This window comes from Saccostrea echinata, unplaced genomic scaffold (assembly GCF_033153115.1).
Source record: "Saccostrea echinata isolate AGI-Se365-2 ecotype Australia unplaced genomic scaffold, CSIRO_AGI_Sech_v1 ptg000016l, whole genome shotgun sequence".
In the NCBI taxonomy this organism is placed as follows: Eukaryota; Metazoa; Mollusca; class Bivalvia; order Ostreida; family Ostreidae; genus Saccostrea; species Saccostrea echinata.
The window spans coordinates 1,743,494-1,769,554 of NW_026889765.1; the positions used below are offsets into that span (position 1 = coordinate 1,743,494).

General features: G+C 32.9%; 1 protein-coding gene across 1 annotated transcript in view; it reads right to left on the reverse strand.

Moving 5' to 3' along the window:
• Positions 1-1,129: 1,129 nt before the first annotated feature.
• LOC133188722 (uncharacterized) overlaps positions 1,130-26,061 on the reverse strand; it is a 65,469-nt gene continuing 40,537 nt past the window's right edge. The window contains exons 31-45 of the mRNA XM_061324218.1: positions 23,351-23,476; positions 20,978-21,057; positions 20,060-20,204; positions 19,583-19,844; positions 14,871-14,982; positions 14,339-14,513; positions 13,943-14,091; positions 13,494-13,666; positions 13,249-13,359; positions 6,986-7,076; positions 6,184-6,324; positions 5,740-5,852; positions 5,514-5,636; positions 3,228-3,346; positions 1,130-1,473 (exon numbers count right to left, since the gene is read on the reverse strand). Coding sequence (XP_061180202.1) covers positions 1,130-1,473; positions 3,228-3,346; positions 5,514-5,636; positions 5,740-5,852; positions 6,184-6,324; positions 6,986-7,076; positions 13,249-13,359; positions 13,494-13,666; positions 13,943-14,091; positions 14,339-14,513; positions 14,871-14,982; positions 19,583-19,844; positions 20,060-20,204; positions 20,978-21,057; positions 23,351-23,476 — 2,264 coding nt within the window. The remainder of the gene's footprint in view (positions 1,474-3,227; positions 3,347-5,513; positions 5,637-5,739; positions 5,853-6,183; positions 6,325-6,985; positions 7,077-13,248; positions 13,360-13,493; positions 13,667-13,942; positions 14,092-14,338; positions 14,514-14,870; positions 14,983-19,582; positions 19,845-20,059; positions 20,205-20,977; positions 21,058-23,350; positions 23,477-26,061) is intronic.

Here is a 26,061-nt window from a genome sequence, read left to right on the forward strand (position 1 = left end):
CTCGGTAATTAATTATTCAAACACAGTCATTAAAATATATACTTAAATAACATACATTTATTTTACAAGGATAATGATTTGTATACTTCGCCTTGTTATTATTACGACTATACATTATTTTGTAGTAAATCTAACAGCATATGAAGTTGTATGATAAATACCAAGCTGCAAAATTATTTGTTACAAATCCATTACAATGATTAACAGTGGGTACATATACATGTACAGTGAAACATTGAAGGGGGATGATTATCAATTTGCAAATGTTCTTTCAAGATGTTGGGATATACTTACACATCCCTCTTTGAAGAAAATAAACATACAAATGTACCTGTACTTTCAAAATAGTAAAATATTAAACACACGCACCAACACACATTTACTACTTTCAAAGTTAACGATCTGGAGGATGTATATAAATTTAATTATCCTCAAACGGCCAAAACCACTCAGTGTCATGATGATGGATGTATGTATGAAGTGTATTGGATGTTCTTCATTCTGTCTGAATATACTGATCACTTTTTTCAAGTTCTTAGAAATACATGTATGATGTTTTAAAATCTGTCAGGAACTTTTCGGTTTAAATCTTAGTCATCGTATTCAGACACACATAAATAAGATAAATGCATTATCCTGAAACCGAGCCCCAGTGGCCACAACCTATTAAAGCCTCCCGCGATTCAAAATATCAAGAGTAACATTGGAAAGTTGCTCTGACCATCGTCTTAATAAAAAAAAAATATCAATGAATAAACAACTTAAAAAAAAGAAAATTATACAGCCATTTTTGTCTTCTAGAGTTCAATCCACATTTAATATATATATTTTAAACATTAAACCAAGATCTACAAGAATAAAAATAACAGCTGATTGAAATAATATTCAGTTCCGGTAAACTATATAGCATTCACTGTAGACAAAGTAAATCAGCAATCAAGATAAAGCCATATTGTGAGAATTAAAATGGTGCTTTAGGACTTTTTTATGAAAGTCAAAATTATTTAGTTACTAACATAAAATATCTATTTGCTATTTCTATACCGAATTAAGTATTCATATCAATGCGAAGTAAGAGATATTTACAGATATATTTATAAAAAATTCCACACATTTGTATATGCACAAATCACACCTCGTTGTTCAAACTGTTGACACGCACAGGTGCCCGGCAATTTTCCTTCTCAGCAGAATGAATGTCTTTGTAATGGTTAGATGTGCACGACCCATCGTCTTCTCTATGGTCGACCACGGTAGAAAACGCAGGATTATATTGACAGGGGTCGAGAGTTGGATCCAGATAATATGGATCTTCCTTGTCTTTCCTTCGTTTTCGATAGATAATAACAATTATTACTGATAGTACAGCAATCAAGAAAATAACTCCTATTACAATTCCTGTTACAGTCCCTACTTCATTTGAATCTGTCGAGCTGAAATGTTTCTCATACAAAGTTGCGGAACAGTGTGTTTCTGAAAATATACACATTTTTCAGAGATAAAGACATCAAAACAACAAAGAAAAAACAACCTCTAAGGTGACCAATGCACAGAATTTTCAAACGATATATCGTATACATCATCTGCAATTTCCCCATTTTCTCTCTCTCTTTGTTGATAACATCGATGAATTAGAACTAAGAAAAATGCAGCTATGGAAAAATCTACTAATATCCCAATAACTACAGCCGCTATGGTGACTGATGAATAGACTTCTGACTGGGATAATAGAGGAGAGATTACTTGAAATTATTGAAAAACGACATTCACTTAAAGAAACATTACTTTTACAGTATCCTATCCTTCAAAAACTGCCGCAAAAAGTTTCAGATCATGTTTTATTTTTTCATATAACATTTAATGTCTTTTTTAGGCTTGTTTAACTCTAAACAATTTTTATGTAAAATGCATTATTTTTTTTCAATATCCATTGTTCATTAGTAAATCTGAATAAATTGATATGACGAATATGAAACATTGTACATTTTCTATAAACGTCAATCTTACGATGACAGTACATTTGTATACAAAAATAAATCGATGGTGTATATTTTGTTATGTTTTGAACGATTTTATACAATATTTTAACTTTTTTCTAAATGAAGCAACTACTTTTATATACGCACGTAGTCCAGGGATCGACATTAACGGTTGTCCGATTGCCCGGGACAAGTAAATTCTCAGTTCGGGCAAGTGAATCTTACGACGTACTTGTCCGATCGGGCAAGTGAATTTTTCTCATAGAAATGTACATAGGCCTATTTATTTAGTTTACATTAATTTATATTAAAAAAAACAACCAACAAATTGAAGACTTGATTTCCGCCAGGTACCTGACTGACATTGTTTTTGCATTCGGAATTCCTTGTCAGCATTTCTGGATTATGCCTTTCATTTGAAAATCCGGTTCGTTATTCCGTTTTTTCCCCTAGTAAATATGCTGTTCGTCTAACATCTCTGGAAATTTGAATATTAGATTATTTATTCACTCACAGAATATAAGTACAGAGTAACACGTTAAGGTAAAGATCGATGTATGTTACGTAGCAACTATCTTCCTTCAGCGTTGTTTCACAGTTATCTCAGAAAATCACGATTCACAAAAGAATTCTACCGAAAATAAGTTTAAAAATATGAATTTTGTTAACACACACTACGATATATAGCAATAACGTTCCGTTATTGCTATATATTGTAGTGTGTGTTAACAGGCTAAATTTACAAGGACAGTGGTATACATTTATGTACAAACGCATCATGGAAATTTTTTCAGGTACCTTACCTTGCCAAATTGACAGTAGTGCATTTGGTCTTTTTTTTTTTTTTTTTGACATAACATTTACAGTAATAGAAATTTATTCTGAAGTTCTTTCCTTATTTTTGCAACCAAGTTTTGCATTCGGACAAGTCAAAGTTTGAGATAACTTGCCCGAAGGGCAAGTAAGTCTGAAAGTTAATGTCTATCCCTGCGCCGTACCAAAATACCTCTACAATTTTCTGACTTCTTTATAAAACATTAAATAACACCAACTACACAAATAATTTATATATTTTTCTTAATTTCCGTATTTAAAAAAACCCGCTCCGTTCAATCTACAGGAATAAACTGTGATACTAGTATATGAAAGTTTGGTCTTCAATTTATATGTTTACTTTGATTAGATGAATAATAACAGAACGATATAAAAATATTCAATATTTCTGACAAAAGTATAATGGTTCCTTACGTTTCTCAGGTTGAACTTTTCCAAATGGACAAGTTTCAAAGACATTGCAGCATGGCAGAAAGTCTTTGTCGTTTTCGTCCTCAGTACACCAGCTGCATCCTGTCACCCCTTTACAATTTCTACGTTTAAAAATAGAAAGATTTTTAATCAGTATAATCAACTTATGTTAATACATTGCAACCAAACCTTCTGTTTTTAAGGATAAAGCTAACATAGAAATTGAATTTCTTCTCAACTGGTTTGATAAACAGTCATAATAAAATGTTTAATGTCTCATCTAGCATGGTTTAGAAAGAGGACATAGTTTAATGACAAATCCCCACTATCCAATTAACGCTGTTTACAGTAAAGGTACAACTAAACAGAAGGCAAAGGCAACTATGTATGAAACAATATATGAAACAACATAAAAGTTATCCAGAAGTCGAATTCTTTTCGCTATTCTAGTCCCTTATTGTGCTTTTGTGCATCACGACAGAATATAAATGACCATACATGTAGGATGGACAAGTTTAAAATGATAAAGAGAAACTATGAGGAATCCACATATATATATATATATATATATATATATATATATATATATATATATATATATATTAGACAAAATTGCCAACGCACCACTTGTTATTCTTATATGTGAATTGATCATTTGCCTGATCGGTACTAGTATATAATATATGCCATCTTTTTCAAAACTGTTGGATTGAGAAATGTTTTCGTGTCATGATAAGACTCTTAAAGGTCCTCCTTGCCCGAAAACCAATTTCCCGACGTGCACCGCCCACCGTTTTTGCCAAGATATGAAGTTGGTGATTATACCAATTGTGATCCATGAGGTTGCGACAGGAAATAGTCTCCAGCTTAAAAATCAAATAATATACCCTGATTGACTATCATATCGCTTAATAGTCATCCAGTGCCTTGGTGTCCTTTCTAAATCCACCCAACTTCCGGTTGCCCCAATTTTGTGGAACAATCTTGAAATTATTGTGTGGTGCTTACTCAATGTCGTCGCTGTCTATAGTGAGCATTTTTATGATTGTTGATTCATTTGCAACAATTTTTCATTAGATAAATGAATAACCATTCAACTGTTTTAATTTTTCACAAATTTCTCCAAAGGAACCCCCGGCAGACACCATACTCACTGTCTTAGCACGCTCTTCTAGGGTCAAACGCCGCATATTGTGTAACGTTTATCCCGAGTTTTTAATTAGTACGAACATAAAAAACACTTCCACAAAGAAAAAAAATAGAAATTTATTCCACCAAAAAAGTATGGACACGATTTTAATTTTTTCTATGAAATGGTTACGCTTCAGTAATCATTGTCGTTATTTATCAGTTAAGGCATTTAAATGCCTCATTTTTTATCAAAGTAACATAATTATATATTTAGAAACACCATAAACAAGAAAAATATTAATTTATTTAGCAATTTTGTCTAGTGTATATATATATATATAGAGAGAGAGAGAGAGAGAGAATTTGAAATTAATAAGATTTTTTTTAAAATGCGAAGATGAACCGATTCCATTTATTTCATATGCCTAGTCATATATTAAATTGTGTTACATAAAAGTTAAGAGTCGTTCTCTGTAAGGATTTGCAACTTTAGAAAAGGGGTGTGACACACATTATTAGATATTTCCTCCAAACTTCGTAATTGGTAGCATGGCAATGGGTATCAAAGTTAGAAAAATGCTAATTTTTGACGATTTTGAAATCCTACTGCATATTCTTGTGGCAAAGTCGAGCTAAAATCATTATTGACACATGATTTTTGGGACTTTATGTTTTACATGTACTAAAAAGTCACTGTGGAATATAGTTAATTTGCGGTATTACCAATATGAAAGTGACAAAAGAGAAAATTCACATTTTTACAAGGAAGATTTTTCGTGAATATTTTCAAATGTTTTTAAATCATTCACAAATGATAGAAAATGTATTTGAAGACTTTTAAAAGGTTAAATGGATATAGCAATTACATTCATTCATTTTCAATGTACCGATTTGACATCCCTAATTACAATAAAATTTAGACCCTTTATTGTTGCCAAAATCTTGCTGATTTGAACAAACTCAAGTCTACGTTGAACGAAGGTGCTTGAACATCAGTATAACTAACGGAGGTCTGTTCTTGCATTGACGAGAATAATTTGCTGATTTTTCCATTAATATGTCTATTTAAACATTCGATCTTTTTTGGTCCCATCCTAGCCCAAGGGAAGATTATTTGAGGAACCCATTACGGACACTAAGATACATTTGAATACTTACGACTCGTTTCGAGCATTACAGTTAACATCAAAGCACAGTTCGAGCTCTTTTGTCTTATCTGATTCTTTCTGAACTTTGACGTTTGAATCTGGTAACCCGACACTACAGATGTTGTATTCATCCCTGTTATGAAAAAAATCATTTTTCCAAGAAATTAAATAAATCAAAATTTCATTTTTAATAAATATAAGTTTCTGGTGGCTTCAACTTTCCGCTGATTACTTACCCCGATGTAGTTTTATCCTCACAGGTATCATAAGGAACGACCGTATGACACAGACAACAGTGTGATTCGCTTGCACTACTACAGGTTTGAACTAAAGGCGATTTTTCTGAATTCTAATAAATTAAAAAATATAATACATGTACTTAGATTATTTTGAGTTCGAGTAAAGTTATGAACAAATACGAACATTGTGTCCTACAAACAAATGTGAGCTTTGGGGGGTCATGTCATTACAGTTTAGAACAATACTGTTGGGCCTAACATTATGAGAAATGAACAAATTCAGGAATGATTAATTATCAGATTAACAAATTAACATCCCTTCCAATTCCGTAACATGTTGTTCCTTAAGTTTATGAAACTTGTTTTAGATTTTCTTTTTATCTAAAAAGAATACATATAATGAAATTAATTATTCATGATTTTTAATTTCTTTGTACAGACCTGACAACAAGTCGTCTTTTCAGAGCTGCCGTCTTCCTCTTTCTTAATGATGATATACACATTACTGTTGAGAACGGGAGCAATCATATACCCCTTTGTTGACAGTTTGTTAACTGGGCGAGCTGTATCCGACAGGGAAACCTGAATAGACAGACTTTAAATTATTATTAAATTTAAGCTTCTAAATTATATATATTACACTCTCAGCTAAGAAGAGTCAACAAAATAGCCAACAATTGCATTTCAAATGTGTGTCTTTTGGTATACATGTACTTGCCCGAAAAGAAAACATCTGCTTTTTATTTTCTATATTCAAACAGCTTTTTTTCACAATATTTCCGTCCTTAAGCAGATCCTCCATTATATGTTTTTCCTTTACAGAAAAAAGAAACAATTAGTACTCGGTCTATGTAAAAGTTAACGTTTTAATTTCATCATTAAGTTTTTTACTCGCATAAAAAGGTTGCTAGTCAACCGGATGGCGCAGTGGTTAGAGCGTTTGCTCTAGAGTCGCGGTGTAAGGAGTTGATCCTTACGTCGAATCCCATTGTGGGACGAAGAGACCGGTCCTTCGGATGAGACAGTATAAACCGAGGTCCCTTACCGCAGTAGGTGCTGGCAAGAAAAAGAATACTCACTGCTCAATGGCCATAAGTGCCAAGTATAGGTCTAAATTTGCAGCCCTCCACCGGCAAGTGGTGGTATCTCCATGTGAGTGAAAATTCTCGAGAGGGACGTTAAACAACAAACAAACAAAAGGTTGCTTATAATCTTCACAGAATACCACATCAATGAAACTTACTTTTTCTCCTAAATGTTTTCTTGTAAATTCCTCAGCACTTTCGAAGCTGGTATATATCACAAGGAACCCACTGGTATCTATCACCATGCACCTGAAAATGTAAACAGTGAAGGGTACTTTTAAGTTTCTAATTTATTTCTCAATGATAATAAAGGGGAAGATGAATAAAAAGATGAAGGGAAAACATGATGCCAATATTACCAAAGGAAAAATGTTACTTTTCCGAACTAAAAAATACTTTCTGGTCTAGTGTCGTAAAATATAGTATAATGCTAAATAATGCATTTTCAAAATTAAAAATAAAAGATTCCTTTCCACTAAAGTCCCCAGTCAAACTAATATATATATATATATATATATATATATATATATATATATATATATATATATATATATATATATATATATATATATATATATATATATATTGGGATGGCAATCGAATACAGAATAATTTTTATTGCTAATCGGTTAACCGCAAAACGTTCCGACTGATTAACCTGTTAAACGTATCAAACTACACAATGTTTATTTTCTTGACTTTTTTCAAGTAGCTCTATTCCTATGTACAAGAAGTCTTAAAAGATGTAAGAGGTCAAAATCATTCTATTTGTCTTTAGTCTTGATCAGAAAACTACGCGCATGTTTGTTTTTTTCGATAGACAAGAAAAAATTCAGAAAACCATGAAACATGCCTGAGATATCGTGGATAATTTTCCAGAGCAGATGTCACACAAGTTCATTCTTCATTGTCACCATAATCAAAACTACGTCAAAAGGTATCACTCTAATTACAATGTTTGTATCATAATTTAATTTGATAGATACATGTAACTGCAAAAAATACACACCAATTCACGGTGCACAACGGTGATTATTATCCTTAAAGAGTGCAGTCGGGTTGACGACATGATATTTTAACAGTAATTAACATATCTCAGACTGACCAATTACCCCGCAATTTTAACCTAGAGAGCCATAATTACCTCCCAATCAGCCTAAATAAATATATGAAAACGCTAAGTTAAACGTTTAGGTAGGTATTTCTTTTTTTAAAATGAATTTTAGAACATAGTGCCTTCAATTTTACATGTATTATATTTTTTTTTCTACTAATCGATTACAGATTTTCTAACCGACCAACATCGTTCCGACCGAGTAGTAACTGGTTAGAAATTGCCATCCCTAATATATATATGTAGGACTCCAAAGTGATGGTACTCCAAAGTCCGATGGTCTGCGCCAAACCCCGATGGTTTGACAAGCCAAAGTCCGATGGTGAGGAAAAACAATTGACGTTTGTGACGTCATAGTACTACTGCGCCAAACTGCAATGCCGCGCCATGAAAAGGGCTTAAATAAGTATAAATAAATATCATTATGCGAAAACTAACCCTAATCTCTCGGATAGGTGTGAAACTAACCGTAATCGCTCGAAAAGTGTGAAACAACTATAACCTAGATATCTTGGGTGGGTGCGAGACTAACCCTAATCACTCGACTAGTGTGCTAGGACAAACCCTCAATCTCTCGGGATGGTGCGAAGCAAGGACTAACCCTAATCAGTCGAGTGGTGTGCGAGGACTAACCCTAATATCTCTGTGGGTGCAAGCAATAAGCAAAATCAGTAAAATTGAATGCGAGGACGAATACTGAACTGATGGCTTTTGAATGCAGGACAACGGCGTCAAGGATTGACGTCGGATTATTGTGACGTCATAAACATTGGTTGTTTCTCCACACCATCGCACATTAGCGCAGCGCGTCTCATAGGAAACGAGCCTTCGGACTATGGCGTGACCATCGGACTTTGGCGTTCGTACCGACATCAAACCATTGGGGTTTGGCGCAGACCATCGGGGTTTGGCGAGACCATCTGACTTTGGCGTCATCATCGGACTTTTGAGTCTTACATATTCATATATATATATATATATATATATATATATATATATATATATATATATATATATATATATATATATATTAGGGATGGCAATTTGTAATCGGTTAACCGGTTACTCGGTCGGAACGATGGTAATCGGTTAGAAAATCTGTAATCGGTTAGTCGGAAAAAATTAATATATGTGTATATCTGAACACAATTTCATAAAAAATTCAAGTAAAAAGATACAAATAAAAATATCTGAAATGTTAGCATTTTCACCTTTCTATTGAAGCTGATTCGGGGATTATTAAGGCTCCATGGACACCATGGCGGTAATTAGTCAGTTTTCGAGATCAGACGTTAATTGTTGTGTAAACACCATGTCGTTACCCAACCTGTCCTTTGTTTCTTTAATGATTTAAATTAAATGATCGTTGAGTACTGCGAACTGATTATAATCATAATAATGTGTACCTTACCTCTTTTATAGATCCTTTGCAGTTACCTATCAAATTGCATTATTAAACAAACATTGTAAATTAAGCGATAGTTCAGACTTAGTTTTGATAATGGTGACAATGCAGAATTAATTTGCACGACATCTCTTAATGTAACTGATACTTCAGGCATATCCCATTGGTTTCCTTCTATCTCTATCTCTCTCTCTTTCTCTTTCTCTTTTTTTTTTTTTTTTTTTTTTTTTTTTTTTTTTTTTTTTTTTTTTTGCTTATTAAAATCAAAATAATGTATAATGAAATAATGTATATATCTGATAAATTATAAAAATACTGATAATATTTATTTACTATATGAAACTTTTTTAATAGAGCTTACAATGAAGAAATATGTCGAAAATTTTTGATACGATTAACCGATTAATCGGTCGGAACGTCTTGCGGTTAACAGATTGGCAATTCTGTATTCGATTGCCATCCCTAATATATATATATATATATATATATATATATATATATATATATATATATATATATATATATATATATAATATACACCTATTTACTGGCTATGAGGACAATAGCAAGTTTATCGTTCCCCAAGACAGCAACTATTTCCCGAGGCGCAGCCGATGGAAATAGTTGCTGTCGAGGGGGACGATAAACTTGCTATTGTCCGAATAGCCAGTAAATAGGTGTTTTATTATACCGAAGCAGTCTTTACTTGTGTTACGTCACAATCTGGATAAAACCAGAAGAGTTCCGAGATAAAACGCGAGGGACACAGAATGCTGCCGGTGAATAGTTTAATGACTATTTCACCAGGGGCAAATAGCACAAAAACTATTCCACGGTAGGGGCTGTTTGGAAAAAAAATAGCATGTTTATTCGTCATATTTTAAATAGAAAAAATTCACAGAGGTATAATATATATATATATATATACATATATATATATATAAAATGTCATATCAGTCAATATTTGATCATCGGTTACTCGGACGATTTTCCGACCTAGTACCCAGGTACTCGGTAAAAGTTGTTAATTTTATTGTTCCCCGCTTTCATAAAAGGGATACATTAAATCTTTTTGATGATGATAGGCTTCAAAGTGTCCAAGATATGCATCAACATCAGTTTGAAAATGAACACTAAAGTAGATTGGCGTGATCTACTTTTGATTCAACATGACATGAGGTTCTAAAATGCATTAACTGACAAGATTTGATGATCTAAGTCCTTATAATGGGCAAAGTATCAAAGTTTTAACAAAACATAATTTTAGGTCCATTTTGAGGTGACCTTGAGACCTTACCCTTTGTCCCAGGATAATGCCTTGAACAAATGTTAATCTACAACATATTCTCATCCTTATGCTTAAGTTTGGTGATAATCTGCCCTTTAGTTCTTGAGAAGAAGATTTTTTAGCAACCACTATTTTTGTCTTTATTTCCCTAATTATCTCCCCTTATTAAGAGCAACATCCCTATTTTTGTAAAAATGAAAGCTCTTGGGCCAAGGATACTCTGTGACAAATTTGACAAAAATTTCCCAAGGAGTTCTTGAAATATGACCCATATTCCTAAAGTTGACGCATCGCACAAATGTTTGTTTTTTTGTTTGTGTGTTGTTTAACGTCCCTCTCGAGAATTTTTCACTCATATGGAGACGCCACCTGCCGGTGGAGAGCTGCAAATTTTGACCTATACTCGGCACTTAGGGACATTGAGCAGTGAGGGATCTTTTTCGTGCCAGCATCTTCTGCGACACGGGACCTCGGTTTATACGGTCTCATCAGAAGGACCGGTCTCCACGTCCCACAGTGGGATTCGAACCCGCGACGTAAGGATTAAATCCTTACTTCGCGACTCTGGAACGGACACTGCACCACGCGGGCGACTGTATGAATGAACATAGCATTTAGTTCTTTGACCCTTCGGCTCAGAGAGCTAATAATACAAATATGTGAGCAGGACAGAAAAATACAGACCCCTGGAAATTCCAGAGGTCGTATTAGATGCCTAGGATGAATAAACATCCCCTGCCAGCTAGACAGAATAATCCACAGTCAAACTTTGTTTAAAAAACAATGGCCTAGTAATTGGTATGAAATATGTCAGTCAAAATTCGACCCAGTGATAGGATGTACTTGCAAACTAGATTATAATGACCATAGAATTAAAAAATGCTGACTAACAATGTTGTTGAAATCCATTTAACTCAACCTATTTGTCAATAGCCTACCTGGATTTAAATATTTCACTATTTGTAATAATTCACATTCTTCTTGACCTTAACCTCATTATTTTTTTTTACCAAAAACATTATGCTTACCCAAGGCAGATTATAATGTTTTGTCTTATTTATGTATTTTAGCAAGTGGGTTTTTATATTAAGAATGTACTGCAATTTTCTCTCTTTAACCTGACCATGACCTTTTAATTCCCTCGAAAAACAGCCACGGTGTACTGTAAAAAAAGTTTTGAATTTGCAATACTGGTGTACATAAAGTTATATAAATCTTGGTTCTTATGGCTAACGTTTTATTGAATAATATTGTATCTTGGTGAAGGCGAAATCTTCGTATCACATTTTGTATATCCTAAAACATGCGCAGATGTTTAAGGGACATTTTGATCATGCGTATATACGCAAAGTCAGTTAAGGAGGTTGGATCCTGCCATCAAAAGTAATGAGAATTTTTTATCAAGTATATTTTTAGAATTTAGACACATAGCTTAATTAAAAATCAAAACAAAAAATAGGGGTCAATGCGCTCTTTTTGGCGCTACAGAGCATTTAGTTTGACCTTTTTGCACTGTAAATACGTCTTACACATAAATCAATTTTTAAAATTTTTCCTCCAATATTTTTTATTCAAATAAATTATGGGAACAAACACAGCCTTAATTCATCTTGAATAGACACATTAAAATTTGTGACTATGAAAAAATTTTCAAATTACTCCGCATGTTCAATTATTTGACCTTTTTGCACTAAAAATTTCCATTTTTCTGGCATTAAACATCTAACAAGCAAAAAAATAATTTAAAAGTAATGACATTTTACTGAATTTAAGAAGAATGGTTAAAAGTATCTTATATATTCAGAAAATAAAATAAAAAGTGAGGGTATGTGATGTTAATTTTTTGATATTACTAAAATAGTGCTAATTTTAAGCTTAAAATAGGGAGATATTTTTTTCTTGATTTTCACAATATATTTACTATATTTATGAAATATGATGATAGAATTCATGACAGTTTATTTGATATATAATTTAGGACCAGTATAAAACATTTCACTGTACAAAATAACTCTGTGTGCAGGCTGCATAGAAAAATAGGAATCCAAACTTAACATACTTTGAATACTTAGAAAGAGAAGAAATGATAATTTTCTTCTAAAAAACATTCCGCCACAAAATATAGTTCCTCACTTAAAGCTTTTGGAATGGAATTTAGTCATGGAGTTTTAACTGAATATAGTTTAATTGGCATAGTAGAATCCAAATTTATTGTAAGAATTAAAACTTTATGCAGAATTTTTGAAATATAGGTTAAGATATAAATCTGCTCAAAAGCTCAGGAGCGAACCTCGTTAAGTGAGGAAAACCATTCGCGTTATAGACAAAGTATCTTTCTCTTTGCAGAGCTGTAGACATAACACACAAACCTGTCCGGTGTTTTTTTGCAGTATGGGTATCTCTGCAAAAACTTGCTGTTGAAATATTGGTATGGGTAATCGATGCACTCAACTACATCTACAATATCATCGGCACAGTGCAGGCCACTAGCTCTTAAAAGATAATGTTCAGGATTATTCCGGGTCAATAATGGTAAGTACAATAAAGCAACGAATATTAATTGATTGAAATGTTTTCCGTTCTTCAAGGCACTTAAAGAATGAAAATAGATTACCTTCCTTCAAATATTGCTTTACATTGTGACACAACAAGACCACCTCCCCATTTATCTATATAAGGAGAAATCACAACATTTTTTCCTTTCTGGCCCACAGTTTTTCTCCACCTAGAAACACCATAGACTAAGACTATTATTCATATTGAAGATTCTCTATATTTACAGTCCATTTGCACTGTATAAAGATTTTATTTTCCTTTCAAACATTGATAAATGTATAAATTTAATCAAATTGAATTTACCAATCTCTCGTAAAAGGATCATAGTTCTTGGGAATTTCAACCGCTGGATAGACCCTCACATGACCATCTCTAGTTCCCAAGTAACGCCATATCACAAACTGTGATTGGTCCTGGTTTTGTTTCCAAAATTCCTCCGCCATATAAGTTGCTTGAATGCTGCTTTTGACTTGAGCCTATAACACAAAACATTAAATTTATGTTTACTTGAAAACTCAATATTCATGCATCATAATTCCGACGAGATAGGATGATCTGCAAATTTGCAAGGTGTTTCAGTATGATAATACATGTTCACTTTCGGATTTTTAGCCATTTGCCAATTCTTTTCTTCTTGAAAACTATTTTATGGAACTTTTGAAATTAGAATCAACACATGTTCATTCACTTTACGTAATATATGTTATAATCAAACATAGTTGACAAATTAAATAAAAACAGAGGTGTCATACTTTCAATTTCAATGCGTTATCAGCTTGTTGACTTTGTACACTGTTTAGGTAATCAGAGTAATCGAACACTGCCTCCTGTGTCTCTGTCCTATAGAGGTACTCGTATGGTTCTTCAAAGGCATGGGGAGACAGCATTACCATTGACTTCTCTTGTAATGAGTAAATTATTATTATTATAAAATTTCCATTGACAACTTGAGTAAATGTCATCATCTCAAGTTTTCTTTCTATAACACAATCTTTGTTTTTCATATGAAAGAAAAAGATGAAGATACATCATTATTTCATATTGTACAAGAGAAATGTTTGTTGGATATATTAATCATGTATTTGTACATTTCAATGTCTTACAGTATTAGCAATATTCAATCTAACTTTATCCAATATATCAAATACCTCGTGTAGCAAATCTATTGTACTGTCTACATTTCTGTGTTTGTTGGCGATTCATTTCCAGTTTGTGATAATAAAACACCCCATTCGTTATTAACCGTTCTTGGCCTGGCCGCAAGCGTAACTGCTTATCATTCCTTCCAAGTACAACACACAAAGAAAAGTTTGTACCTGGAATCTGAAAAATTAATTGAAAAGCATCATGTAATAGTTTTTTTGTGGATAGATAACAAGCAACCCTTCAGGAAAATCAGATGTAGATTTGATAAAATTATATATAGAAGTAGAATGTGTTTATGAGTAAATGAAATATATAAACATAATATATAAAATGATTTGGGCTATTGTTTATAAGTCAGGATTAGATCAGTAACTCACATCGAACATCAATGCGGATTCGCTAAGGGTTTGTTAAGGTTACTAAATCTTAACATTCTTTGAGAGATGAGTTTTTGTGTTATCTTTCATATATGATAACATTTTGCATTATATTTTAAATTAGATATATCTTTGCGCATCTTTATCATAATCTTACTTTTATCCAGCTATAATCTGCTTCCACTATCCGCGTCTCGATTCCGTCGTATTCCAATTCACCTCTAGATAATGTCCTTGAATAGCTGAAAGTTGCACTCCCACTCTCACCCCTGAAATGTATAACTGTCGTGAACAATTCCAAGGAAGATTTAAAAGAATATGTACTTGTATAAGCTAATCTGGCAACTTAATCTTCCAACTAAGGGATTATAAGCGACAGAAAAGCAATTTGAGCATAGTTAATATATTGCAATTAAATGCCTCAAACTTTATCAAAAATACAATTCTACACATAAACAAGCAGCAGGTGCATGATATTTCCGTCCATATATTTTTCCGTTGTTTGTTAACTTTTCACATTTCTTTATTCGCCAGAATCACTGGGTCAAACTTGCAACAAAAATCCTTGAGAAGAGAATTTATGTTTAATCAAATGGAGGATCATCTTCTCTTCCAAGTGAGGGGAAGATAAACAATAGGGAGTAAAAATAGGATGGTGTGAATTGAGAATCTTCTTCTCAGGGTCCAATGGACCGGGAAGGAAATAAAAGTCAAGTGAAATCTCTATATGAATTCTGGGGCTACGAAGAGGCAGAACTAGTCGGTCAATGTTTAACAAAGAAATCAATATATTATTTATACGTTTAAAATCTTTTTGAAGAAAAAAGAGGAAATCTGCAAGCACTATCCGGGTAGTACAGTCTAAAGTGATCACCAAGGTAGGGTGGGCTCTACGAGGAGTGATCAAAAAGTTCGCGAACTAATTGAATTACTTCTATAGCAGAAATAAAACTAGGTTTCAGTGTTCATTATTTTTTAAAACTAGTCCTCTCCAATTCTAATGCACATCTGAAACCGTTCTGTCCATGCGCGAATCACGTGATGCAGGCGGTCACGTGACATGCTCCATAGCTTTCTGTTCACAGAAGCTAAAAGATTTTTCTGAGTCTTATATTTCTTACCATACTATTTATTTTTTAAACTGTCCATTTGTCAGAAATGCCAAATCTCGGTAATAGGATTGATGGATAATAATATCCTTTCCCAGAATGAGAATGGTGGCCATCACAACCCGAGTCTTCTGTCATAAAAGCGTTGTTTATCCAATGTGGATAAAGTATGGGCGACTTCTTTTTATCATTTATGATATGTTTAAAGTCTAAAGTAAACGATATTTTAGGGATGTGATGATTTTTTTATTGCTGGCGATCTTTCATAACAAATTGCTTAACTAATGACGCATCTCTTCCTCCGCTTGCTTTCACTAGGCAACAGAACAAACATCATTTTTAACCATCTCCCTTCCTTCTCTAAAGCAATCAATCAAATTAATGATTGAACTTCTGTTAAGTTTGTTGTCTTCATAAACTTCGTACAAATTATCATATACTACTGCAAAGGAATTTCCAAGATACTATAAGTCGTTTTAATTCCACGGTGTTAAAATTTCACGATTTCTCAAACAGTACTAGTCGGGATGGTTTTAATTTCAAGCTGCAAGAAATTAATTTAAATTTCGTATACGCATTTAGATTATTTTAAAAACTAAGTTTGCGAACTTTTTGATCACCCCTCGTACAAGGGATGTCTTTTTGTTCCTTGTGTTTCATCTCATATAACTCGTGTCATGAAATATAGTGAGTATTTCTAAAGTAGAGGGAATCTAAGACCAAAAACGTCTTTCATTTTCATATTTTTAACAAACTATAGGTACTGTGAGCAGTGAGTTCACAAAATGATACCCCCGCTCTCATGTGAGTATAATGTCAAAGTCCATTTCTTTTCTTTGACATGGAAAATCCGCAAAAACTATAGAAAGAATGGCGATGTCCATTTTTTCCTAATTGTAAGTACCAAATATCAGTCCTATCAGAACATAAAATAAGAGGTGCACAATGATACATATAAAGACTCTGTGAAAGTCTCATTAAATTTTAATCAGTGGCATAGGAGTTGCAGATAAAAGATCCGTAGCTCCAATAACATAAAAAGAATAGCAGTGTCCGTGTTTTTCTATGGGAAAATCGAAATATTTGTCCAATCAAAACATAAAATAAAGGAGATGCACCATGGTACTATGTAATAAAGAATCTGTGAAAGTCTCATTAAATTTTATTTATTGGTATAGGAGGATTTGCAGATAAGAGATGGGTACCCTAAATGTGATAAAAAGAATGACTGTGCCCATGCTTTGTTATGGTAAACTCCAAATATCTCTCTGATTTAAACGTAGAATAGGAGGTACACAATGACTATGTAACGAAGATTTTGTGGGAGTCTCATTAACTTTATTCAGTGGTATAGGAGGAGTTGCGGATAAAATATTCATACGCCTAAGTGTTACGGAAGTACGGACGGAAGGACATCGAACGGAAAGATGTACGGACGGAAGGACGGACACCCCCATCACTATAAACACCCGCTTTTCAAGCGTGGGGTATAAAAACTAAAACATTTTTCAGTTTTGGGAGTTGAACCAAGATTTAATCTCCAAGGCCATCACACAGAAACAAAATCAATTTGACAGTAGTTTTGTCTACATGTACTTAAGTCTCTGTGAGCCAATTTACTCAGAAGTCTACCGTGACAATTATTTACATGTTTTTCTTCCGCTTAAGAAGTTTAACATCACATAAATTAAAAAAAAATATTGTACATGCATAAATTTTACGTTCAATGTTTCTTTAGCTTTCAAATAAATGGTGACATCGAAGGCAGCAATCATTATTTTTGACCTAAAATTTACACGCTGAATACTAGCTGGAACTGCAGTTCCTGTGGCTATTGCCAAATGAGGGAATTGACCGTATAACGTGCCCGAGTCCCTAACATTAAACGTTTGAGGTTTTTGGAACCCCATAACATCAGTGTACACGTTTTATGAAGTAAAGACATGTACTACATGTTTGTGAAACACTGATGCCCCCGTATTGCAACTTATAGCGAAGATTAAACTTTCTCAAATGCAAATCAAATATGTTGGTACCCAAAGGAAGGTCTTGTCTCGAGGAATGTACCTGTAAAATATGAAAGGCTTAGCAACAACCATTGAAAAGATATGCAAAAGGTTAAAGTTTTTCAAAAGTAAGTCAAACATCAAGGTCAAAGTCAAATGGTGAAAATTAGGGATGTCAACTAATATTCGAACATTCGAATATTCATTCGATGAGTTGATATTCGAATAGGAATTTAAGATTCAAATATTCGGTGTTTTTAAGATTTCATAAAAAGATGTACTGTGATTAATAAATTTTGATTAGAACAGTGCTGGAATTATCCCTGTTTAATTTACTAGCGATCAATTTCGATCGCCTGATTTCTTTCACTACTTTCTTATCTTATAGATCTACTAAATTATTTTGTTTTGAGTAAGGTGTTGAAGAATTATACAATAATGCTTTATGTATAATGGAAAACGTACTTTAATAGTTTTTATTAGTTAAATATGATCGGATCTAGAATCGAGAACAACAAAATGAAAACCTTCTTAGAATGTCTAAAAGATGTAAAAGTATACTTATCAAAATAAATTTAATTGATCATTGAATGAATGTCCGATAGAATTAGCCTGTAATTAATGTTGTAAAGGGCTCAATTTCAGAATAAATATGTAAATTACTTGATTATCTCGGGTTGTACATAATCCTGAATTTTATATTTAGATAATCACCTAGGAAATTGTCTATGGAAATATTTGTTTTTATTTCAAACATTGACAAATATCAAATGGAATTCCTTATTGTACATCTACAAAAGTCTTCATACATTTTAACTTCTAATATAAAAATACCTACGCTAAACCTTTCATGAGAGAAGGATGATGCATAATTTAAACAAACCAGATTTTATTTATTTTATCGAATATTCGAATACTTTCACTGAATATTCGAATATGAATTATTGACAAAATTGATGTCCCTAGTAAAAATTAATGGTGCCCAAGGAAAGGCCTTCTCACAAGAAATACACATGTGAAATATGAAAGCCATAGCACCAACTGTTCAAAAGTTATGGCCAAGGTTAAAGTTCTTTAAAAGTTGGTCAAAGTCCAAGGTCAAGGTCAAAGGTTTAAAGTTGTTGGTATCCAAATAAGGTCTTGTCAGAAGGATTACATATGTGAAGTATGAAAGCCATAGCACCAACCGTTAAAAAGTTATGGCCAATGTTAAAGATTTCCAAAAGTAAGTAAAACTCCAAGGTCAAGGTCAATTGGCTACGATTGTTGGTATCCAAAGGAATGCCTTGTCAAAAGGAATACACATGTGAAGTATAAAAGCCCTAGCACCAACTGTTCAAAACTTATGGCCAAGGTTAAAGTTGGGTAAAATTTTGCAAAATTGGGTCAAACTCCAAGATCAAAAGGTCAAATATGATGATATCCAAAGAAAGGTCTTGTCACAAGGATTACACATGTGAAATATGAAAGCCATAGCTCCGGCCAATCAAAAGTTATGGGCAAGATTAAAGTTTTTGCGAACAAACAGACAGACAGATAGACAGACGGACAGGGCAAAAACTGCATGCCTCCGAATCTTCAATTACGGGGGCCTAAAAAGTACATGTGTGTCATTGTTTGGAGTACAGAGTACATGTTGAACTAATCTTGACTGTATATTTTTGGGAGGAAAAACAATTACTTCGATAATTAAGATTTTTTCCTTTACCTACATTTAAGTAAAGTGTACATTCTGTACATTGATTTATAATTACCTTTTCATCGACTCAATCATTGGTTTTGCATCAGGACTCTGCTCAAGCATGTAAATATCTATAGGATCTGGGTCATTTGGTGTCGGCTGCAAGTAGTGCACCATAACACGGCCTTGTCCATCTATCATGAATGCATATGAGAGTTCTCCTTCCTTAAAATTTGTATTATCAGACAGTAATTCGTCCAACAGAATATCTGTACACGTGACTCCTACTATTGACCTGGGGTTGTCCACAGGGAGACATAAAGATGTTATTAAAGCTTTTAAAATAAAAAAGATATATTATTAATTAATAATGGTTTTTGGAATCATCGCTAAAAATTTATTGTGATGTCGACTTAAAAAGAATCTTTTATGCAATTTACCTCCAGTCTCTGACGTTTTTGGAAAAGACTCATATGAAATAAATTTCTATTCAATGCGTTAGATTTCTTACCACACCTTATAAAAACCGGTATCCTAATACCTTTCATACCTGTTTTATTGGATCGTTCATCAACATATGGCAAGGAAAATACAGGATCATCACCAAAATTAGTGCTAAAGAAGAGTTTTTCATAATATAACCCCATAATGATACGAAGCTGAGAATCATTATATACTTCATGATAAACTCCCTCCTGAAAATATAATGGAAAGATAAAATAATTATTACGAATCTTAGAGATAAACTTAAGATGAGTAGTGCATCTTCGCTAGCCAAGGGTTTCAGATCCGCTACTCTCCTCACAAACCCTTGGTATATCGTGCTGTCAAAAATCGGGACTATTTACGTCACGTGATCTCGAATCTTACAACATACGCACAATAAAATTTTAATTTAAATTTATATTTTAAAATTAAAGTGTTTAGAGAATATAACAAGAAGGTACATGTATCGAGCGATGTTTATTTGTTAATTAGGGTGCAAATCTACACCTGCTTATTGATTTCTGATCAAATTATTTAAGATTGGATGACACTATAGCTATTTAGAATGGCATGTTATCTTCGTTGTTTATTTGCGTTTTTCATTCCCAAGACTAAAGAGTTAAGATATATCCCGAAGGCAGTTAAAGCAATTGCTGATTGGTCGAACGATATCGATCAACTCCAATCGGATCAGAAACCCTTGGCTAGTGAGAGTAGAGGGATTCTAAGAATTATTTAGCAATATTATAACTACATCTTCTTCGTTCTGTGTTGATAAATAAAAATAACCAGGTTTTAAGATACCGAATGAATTATGTGCAAGCATTTTTGGCGATTTTCTATGTCTCTCACAAACTCAATTTTTGAATTTGTTTCTTTGGTTGAATTGAAAAAAAATGTTAATCACACAATCTGAATATGGGAGAAATTATTCTCAAAAAAAAAAAAAAAAAAAGAAAAATAGAAAGAAATTCATCTTTACCTTAATTGGTCCATACGAACGATCATTCTTGACTTGTTTACTCATATCTCTCAAAACGTCTTTCGAATGGTTACTTAAACCTTCAGTTATAGAAATATTTAGAAAAAATCAGTAAAACTAAAGATTTAAGTTTTTTTTTTAAATCATGGCCCCTGGGTTAGGTTGGAGAAGTGTTGAGGGCCAATGTCTCAAATAGAGGAAACAACATTCATCTTCTCAAGAAGGGAAAGACAATTTCTCATAAAACAAACAAATGCAGAGGGGTCTTATTGGTATTTATGGCATATTGTAATTGTCTTGTCTGTAAATCATTCAAAGAATTAAACTTTTGAAGTAATATGCTCTCGTGCAAAAGTTACGGCCAAGATTAAGTTTTGAAAATTACATCAAACTAAATTAGGAGGCCAAACTTCAATGTCCTAAGTAAAAGTCATGGTTTATTCGAAAAAAAATCTTGTCATAGACAATGCACATGTGAAATATGAAAGTCTCCTTTTCTTTTTCAAAACTTACGACCAATGTTAAAGTTTCTGTGAAAGACAGACCGACAGACGAATGATATTTAATGTCCCGTGCTTTATCGAATGCGGGGACAAAAATCCCAATGTAGCAAAGATTCAAGTTTCTGTGAATCATGGCCCCTGTAGTTGGGCTGGGGTCACAATTACAGTCAATGTTTCACATTGAAAATATAGGAAAAATCTTTTGAAATCTTATAAAGAACAAAAGAATACAGTTGCTCAGATTAAAATGCATGTATCCCCTAGGTAGGCTAGAGTACGGTCACAAAAGTTGCACGTAGGACTATGGTGGGGCCTTAATAAGGCGTTCAAAGTTTTACACAGAAACAAATGAACTTCTGTAAGACTACATTTTGCAACTTATCTTCAATCCTTAATATACTGTTACTGCTGAATTTATGTAAATTAAAAATGTTGATATCTACAATAAGGAATTTCATTTATCTTCACCTTTCTTTGTCGAAAGGTTAGATGGTTCAGGTGATTATTGTGGCAAATAGTGCTACCTATTTTTGACACAATGACTTTATGCACTACATGTAGTTAACGTCTGTTAATTTTCTATCTATTTTTGACACAGTGAGTTTTTGTACTAACGTTAACGTCTATTAAATTAATCAGGAAGTGACATCCATGCACAGAAATACTTTATACACTGTATATATATATATATATATATATATATATATATATATATATATATATATATATATATATATATATATATATATATATATATATATATATATATATTAGGGATGTCAAATCGGTCAATTTTTGATAATCGGTTACTCGGACGTTTTTCCGATCGAGTACCCGGGTACTCGGTAAAAATGAAATTACAAGTGTGCTAATTTTATTGAGCCCCGTTATGCTCTGTTAAACCCGAAGCTGTTTTTATCACGTTTATAAATGTATTTAAACAATCGAGTCCAAGAGAAATTATTTTTTGGTAGTAAATTTATTTATCAAATAAACACAAAAGACACAATGCGTCAAAAATTAAAATTTTTTACAGTTCTTGTTTAGAATCTATTCCATCAACGCAAAAGGAGGACAATCTATTACGCAGGTTTGTGATGATAGGACTGGCGAAAGGGAATTAAGGAACGGACATTGTTGGGATCGCTAGTCTAATTATTATTTCATATGTTGGTTGTTTCCCCGTATACACTAAACTTACTACGCAATCTGACTTTCAAGTTGACATTTTTGAATCTTTAGTTATTTCTAAATATTTCTTCACTTTTGAAGGGTAGCGGCATTTCTATGCATGTCCGATATATTAACTAAATAATTAAAAATTGTTTGAAGATAATATAGACCATACTCAAACGATGTTCAATGAAAACAATCATTAAAGCCATCCAAAAATTAAGGACCACAATGGGTGAGAACAGCCATGTGCCAGGTGACTGATCACTATTTACTGTTTATACACAGCCACAGGCGATAACGGGTGTTTTTCAGGTGTAGATGATGGGACGCTAATTACCGTATGCCTCTTTATTTTATTTTTTTGATAAGTTTTTGATAAAAAATATGTACTTTGAAATAAGAATAAATACACTTCCGAGTAACCGAGTACCATTTTTAGTATTCGATACTCGGACGTTCGATCGAGTACCCGGTTAACCGGGTACTCGTTGACATCCCTAATATATATATATATATATATATATATATATATATATATATATATATATATATATATATATATATATATATATATATATATACTCACTCAGAAATTTTACTTACACATTAGCAATGAAACATTTTTCTAGTGCATTATTTCATTTCAACTGTATGCAAACTTTTTATTCAATGTATATAATATTTAGATATTAACCTTGTCCAAAAGAATACGTAAGAATGATGACTGAGTTGTTCCGAGCCTCATTTTCAGTTTTGATGACATCCACAGGGTCTTTATTACCTGTATTATTACCAGCCGCCAAAAACAGAATAACAGACTCTGAAAAAGAATGATAGAAAATAATTGCCATTTTCGTCAACTGAAAGTTAGTGATATAGGACAAAAATGACTTATTTAAAAATATAACAAACGCCCCAAACATAGACATTTTACAAAAACAATAAAATGCTTTCTTTCCCATTAGAAAGGAAATTAAGTTGCAGCTGTTGCAGAAAAACATAACCCCTGTAGGAAATTAATGTAATTTTCTGCAATCGTTAATTTCTGTACTATCAAACAAAGAAGGGCATTTTATTGTTTATAATTATGTTTGTATAACTAATCATATAAAGTATGTTAAAGTATGTAAAATATTGTTTTATATGTTCGTCATTGTAAGTTTCTGAATCATTGATGAAAAGCAGACTGCATATTAAGAAATTTTTAGAGGTGGCTCGAAAAACCGGTTCTAACCGGCGTTTACTGATTGATGAAATAAGTGTTGTTGTTTTTTTTAAATCAGGGGATATGTAAAATATGGAAATATATAATCATGAAAGTGTTTTATCATGTTATTTCAATTCAATTCAGAGAACATACATGTATTAACGCAGCCTTCTGCATTTCCTTTTATATTTTATTTTTTTACAGATCTTAATGCCTTAAAAATGGTGGGAAATCGTGATTTCTGGCTCTTTTGTCTGACTCTGTACAAATGAGAACTACCCTATGTCTTTGTAAGTAAACATGAGAACCTCGTACTTGGAAAAGGGTAATGTTATGTTCAGAAAGTTTGATTTGACTTCACTAGAAAACATTTGGACAAGATGAAGATAAGAGGGCTTGGAAGTGTAAGCAAAATTCTGTTCCATCCCTTTTTCATTTACAAGGCTTATTGCTTACTCAAAGGTATGTTAGGGACATGATTTATGCACCTGACGAAAAGTTATTTGGACAAAGTATGTCATACTGAACGCAATCGCAAAATAGCTGGCTTCATAACTTTATAATGGAAAAAAAAAAACAAAACTAAAACTCAACTTGCGTCATGAAAATTGAGGTCCTATTAGATAAGAACCGGGTGTCTCAATCTTCTTCAGATTTACTACACCCAGAACTTAACATCAGTTCCCTAGGGTACTTGTCGCTGGTGCTTATAGCTTTTATACTTTTATTTTGCTCTTACCCTTAACTTCTTTATTACTGATTCAACGGCCATATCTTCTTCAGCTATCTCTTGAATGCCTGACTTTCCCAAAACTTTGCCTTATACCCTTTGGCTAGTCCATTCCAAGGACTGTCAGGTCATTCCACTATTTGAAGGCAAATGCCCCTCAACCATTACATCTATATATTCCTACGTAAAACTTTGACCCATTGTTGTGGCCACGCCATACTCCCGGGGGTCATGGTTTCAACAAACTTGAATTTACACTACCTGGAATACTTCTGTATTAATATGACTAATAATGGCTTAGCTGTTCTTGAGAAGAAAATTTTAAAGATATTTCCTATATATTCCTATGTAAAACTTTGGCACCCTATGGTGTCTGCACCCAATCCCCAGGGGTCATGACTTGAACAAACTTGAATCTACACTACCTGAGGATACTTCTATATTAGTATGACTAATAATGGCTTAGCTGTTCTTGAGAAGAATTTTTCTTTATTTCCTATATATTCCTATGGTAAACTTTGACCCCCTATTGCTCCCCTACCCTACCCCCAGGGGTCATGATAGGTACAAACTTGAATGAAAGAAAAAGTGAGCAGGCTCACATACCCCACGCTCCCCCAAAACTCGACAATGCAACACATAATGAATGGCACAGAGCATTTTAAAAACACAGTATAATTCAAAAAGAGGCATTACTTGCAAAAAATCATAACATCAAAATTTCTTCCATATAAGGACATTCAAATCTTTGTATGTTACAAATTTAATTGGGCTGAATTTTCTAGATAAATAATGGAATCAAAATTTCTTGGTAATATACAAATCTATACATTACAGTATGTCTGAAATACCTACAAAGTTTCAGGAAATTCAGTGCAGTAGTTATGCTGACAATTAAACTGTTATTGAAATTCATCAGTGATTTTGATTTGTTAATGAGTGTAAGTCCACGTCCAACACATGACAATTTACACATTTAAATAATTGATGGAAACAAAATTATGATGTAGTCATATGAATTTGTTTATATACTGTACTTATGAAATTATTTAAGGAAAAGTACCAATTTGAGGTGTGTGTGTGTGTGGGGGGGGGGGGGGGGGTGAGATCTAAGATTGTGTGTGTGTGTGTGTGTTAAATCATTAATATTTTGATCTCAAAATCAATAGGGGTCTTTTAAGGTCATAAAGTATTTCACATAAAATTTCATTACAAAAGCTGCTTCCAGTGGATTTCCTTATTACCTAGCTGGAAAGTTTCTTCAATAATAGGCAAATCTCTTAAGGCAAAAATAATGGAATCGGAATTTCCTGGTAATATGCACATCTACACACTGTGTAGTAAATATCTTCAAAGTTTGACCAAATTCTGTGCAGCGGTTAAAGAGGAGTTGCACTAAGAAACTGTTCATCTCTATATTCAAGATATGGCCAAAAATCTAAGTTGAAAAATGCCGAAATTCTCAGAA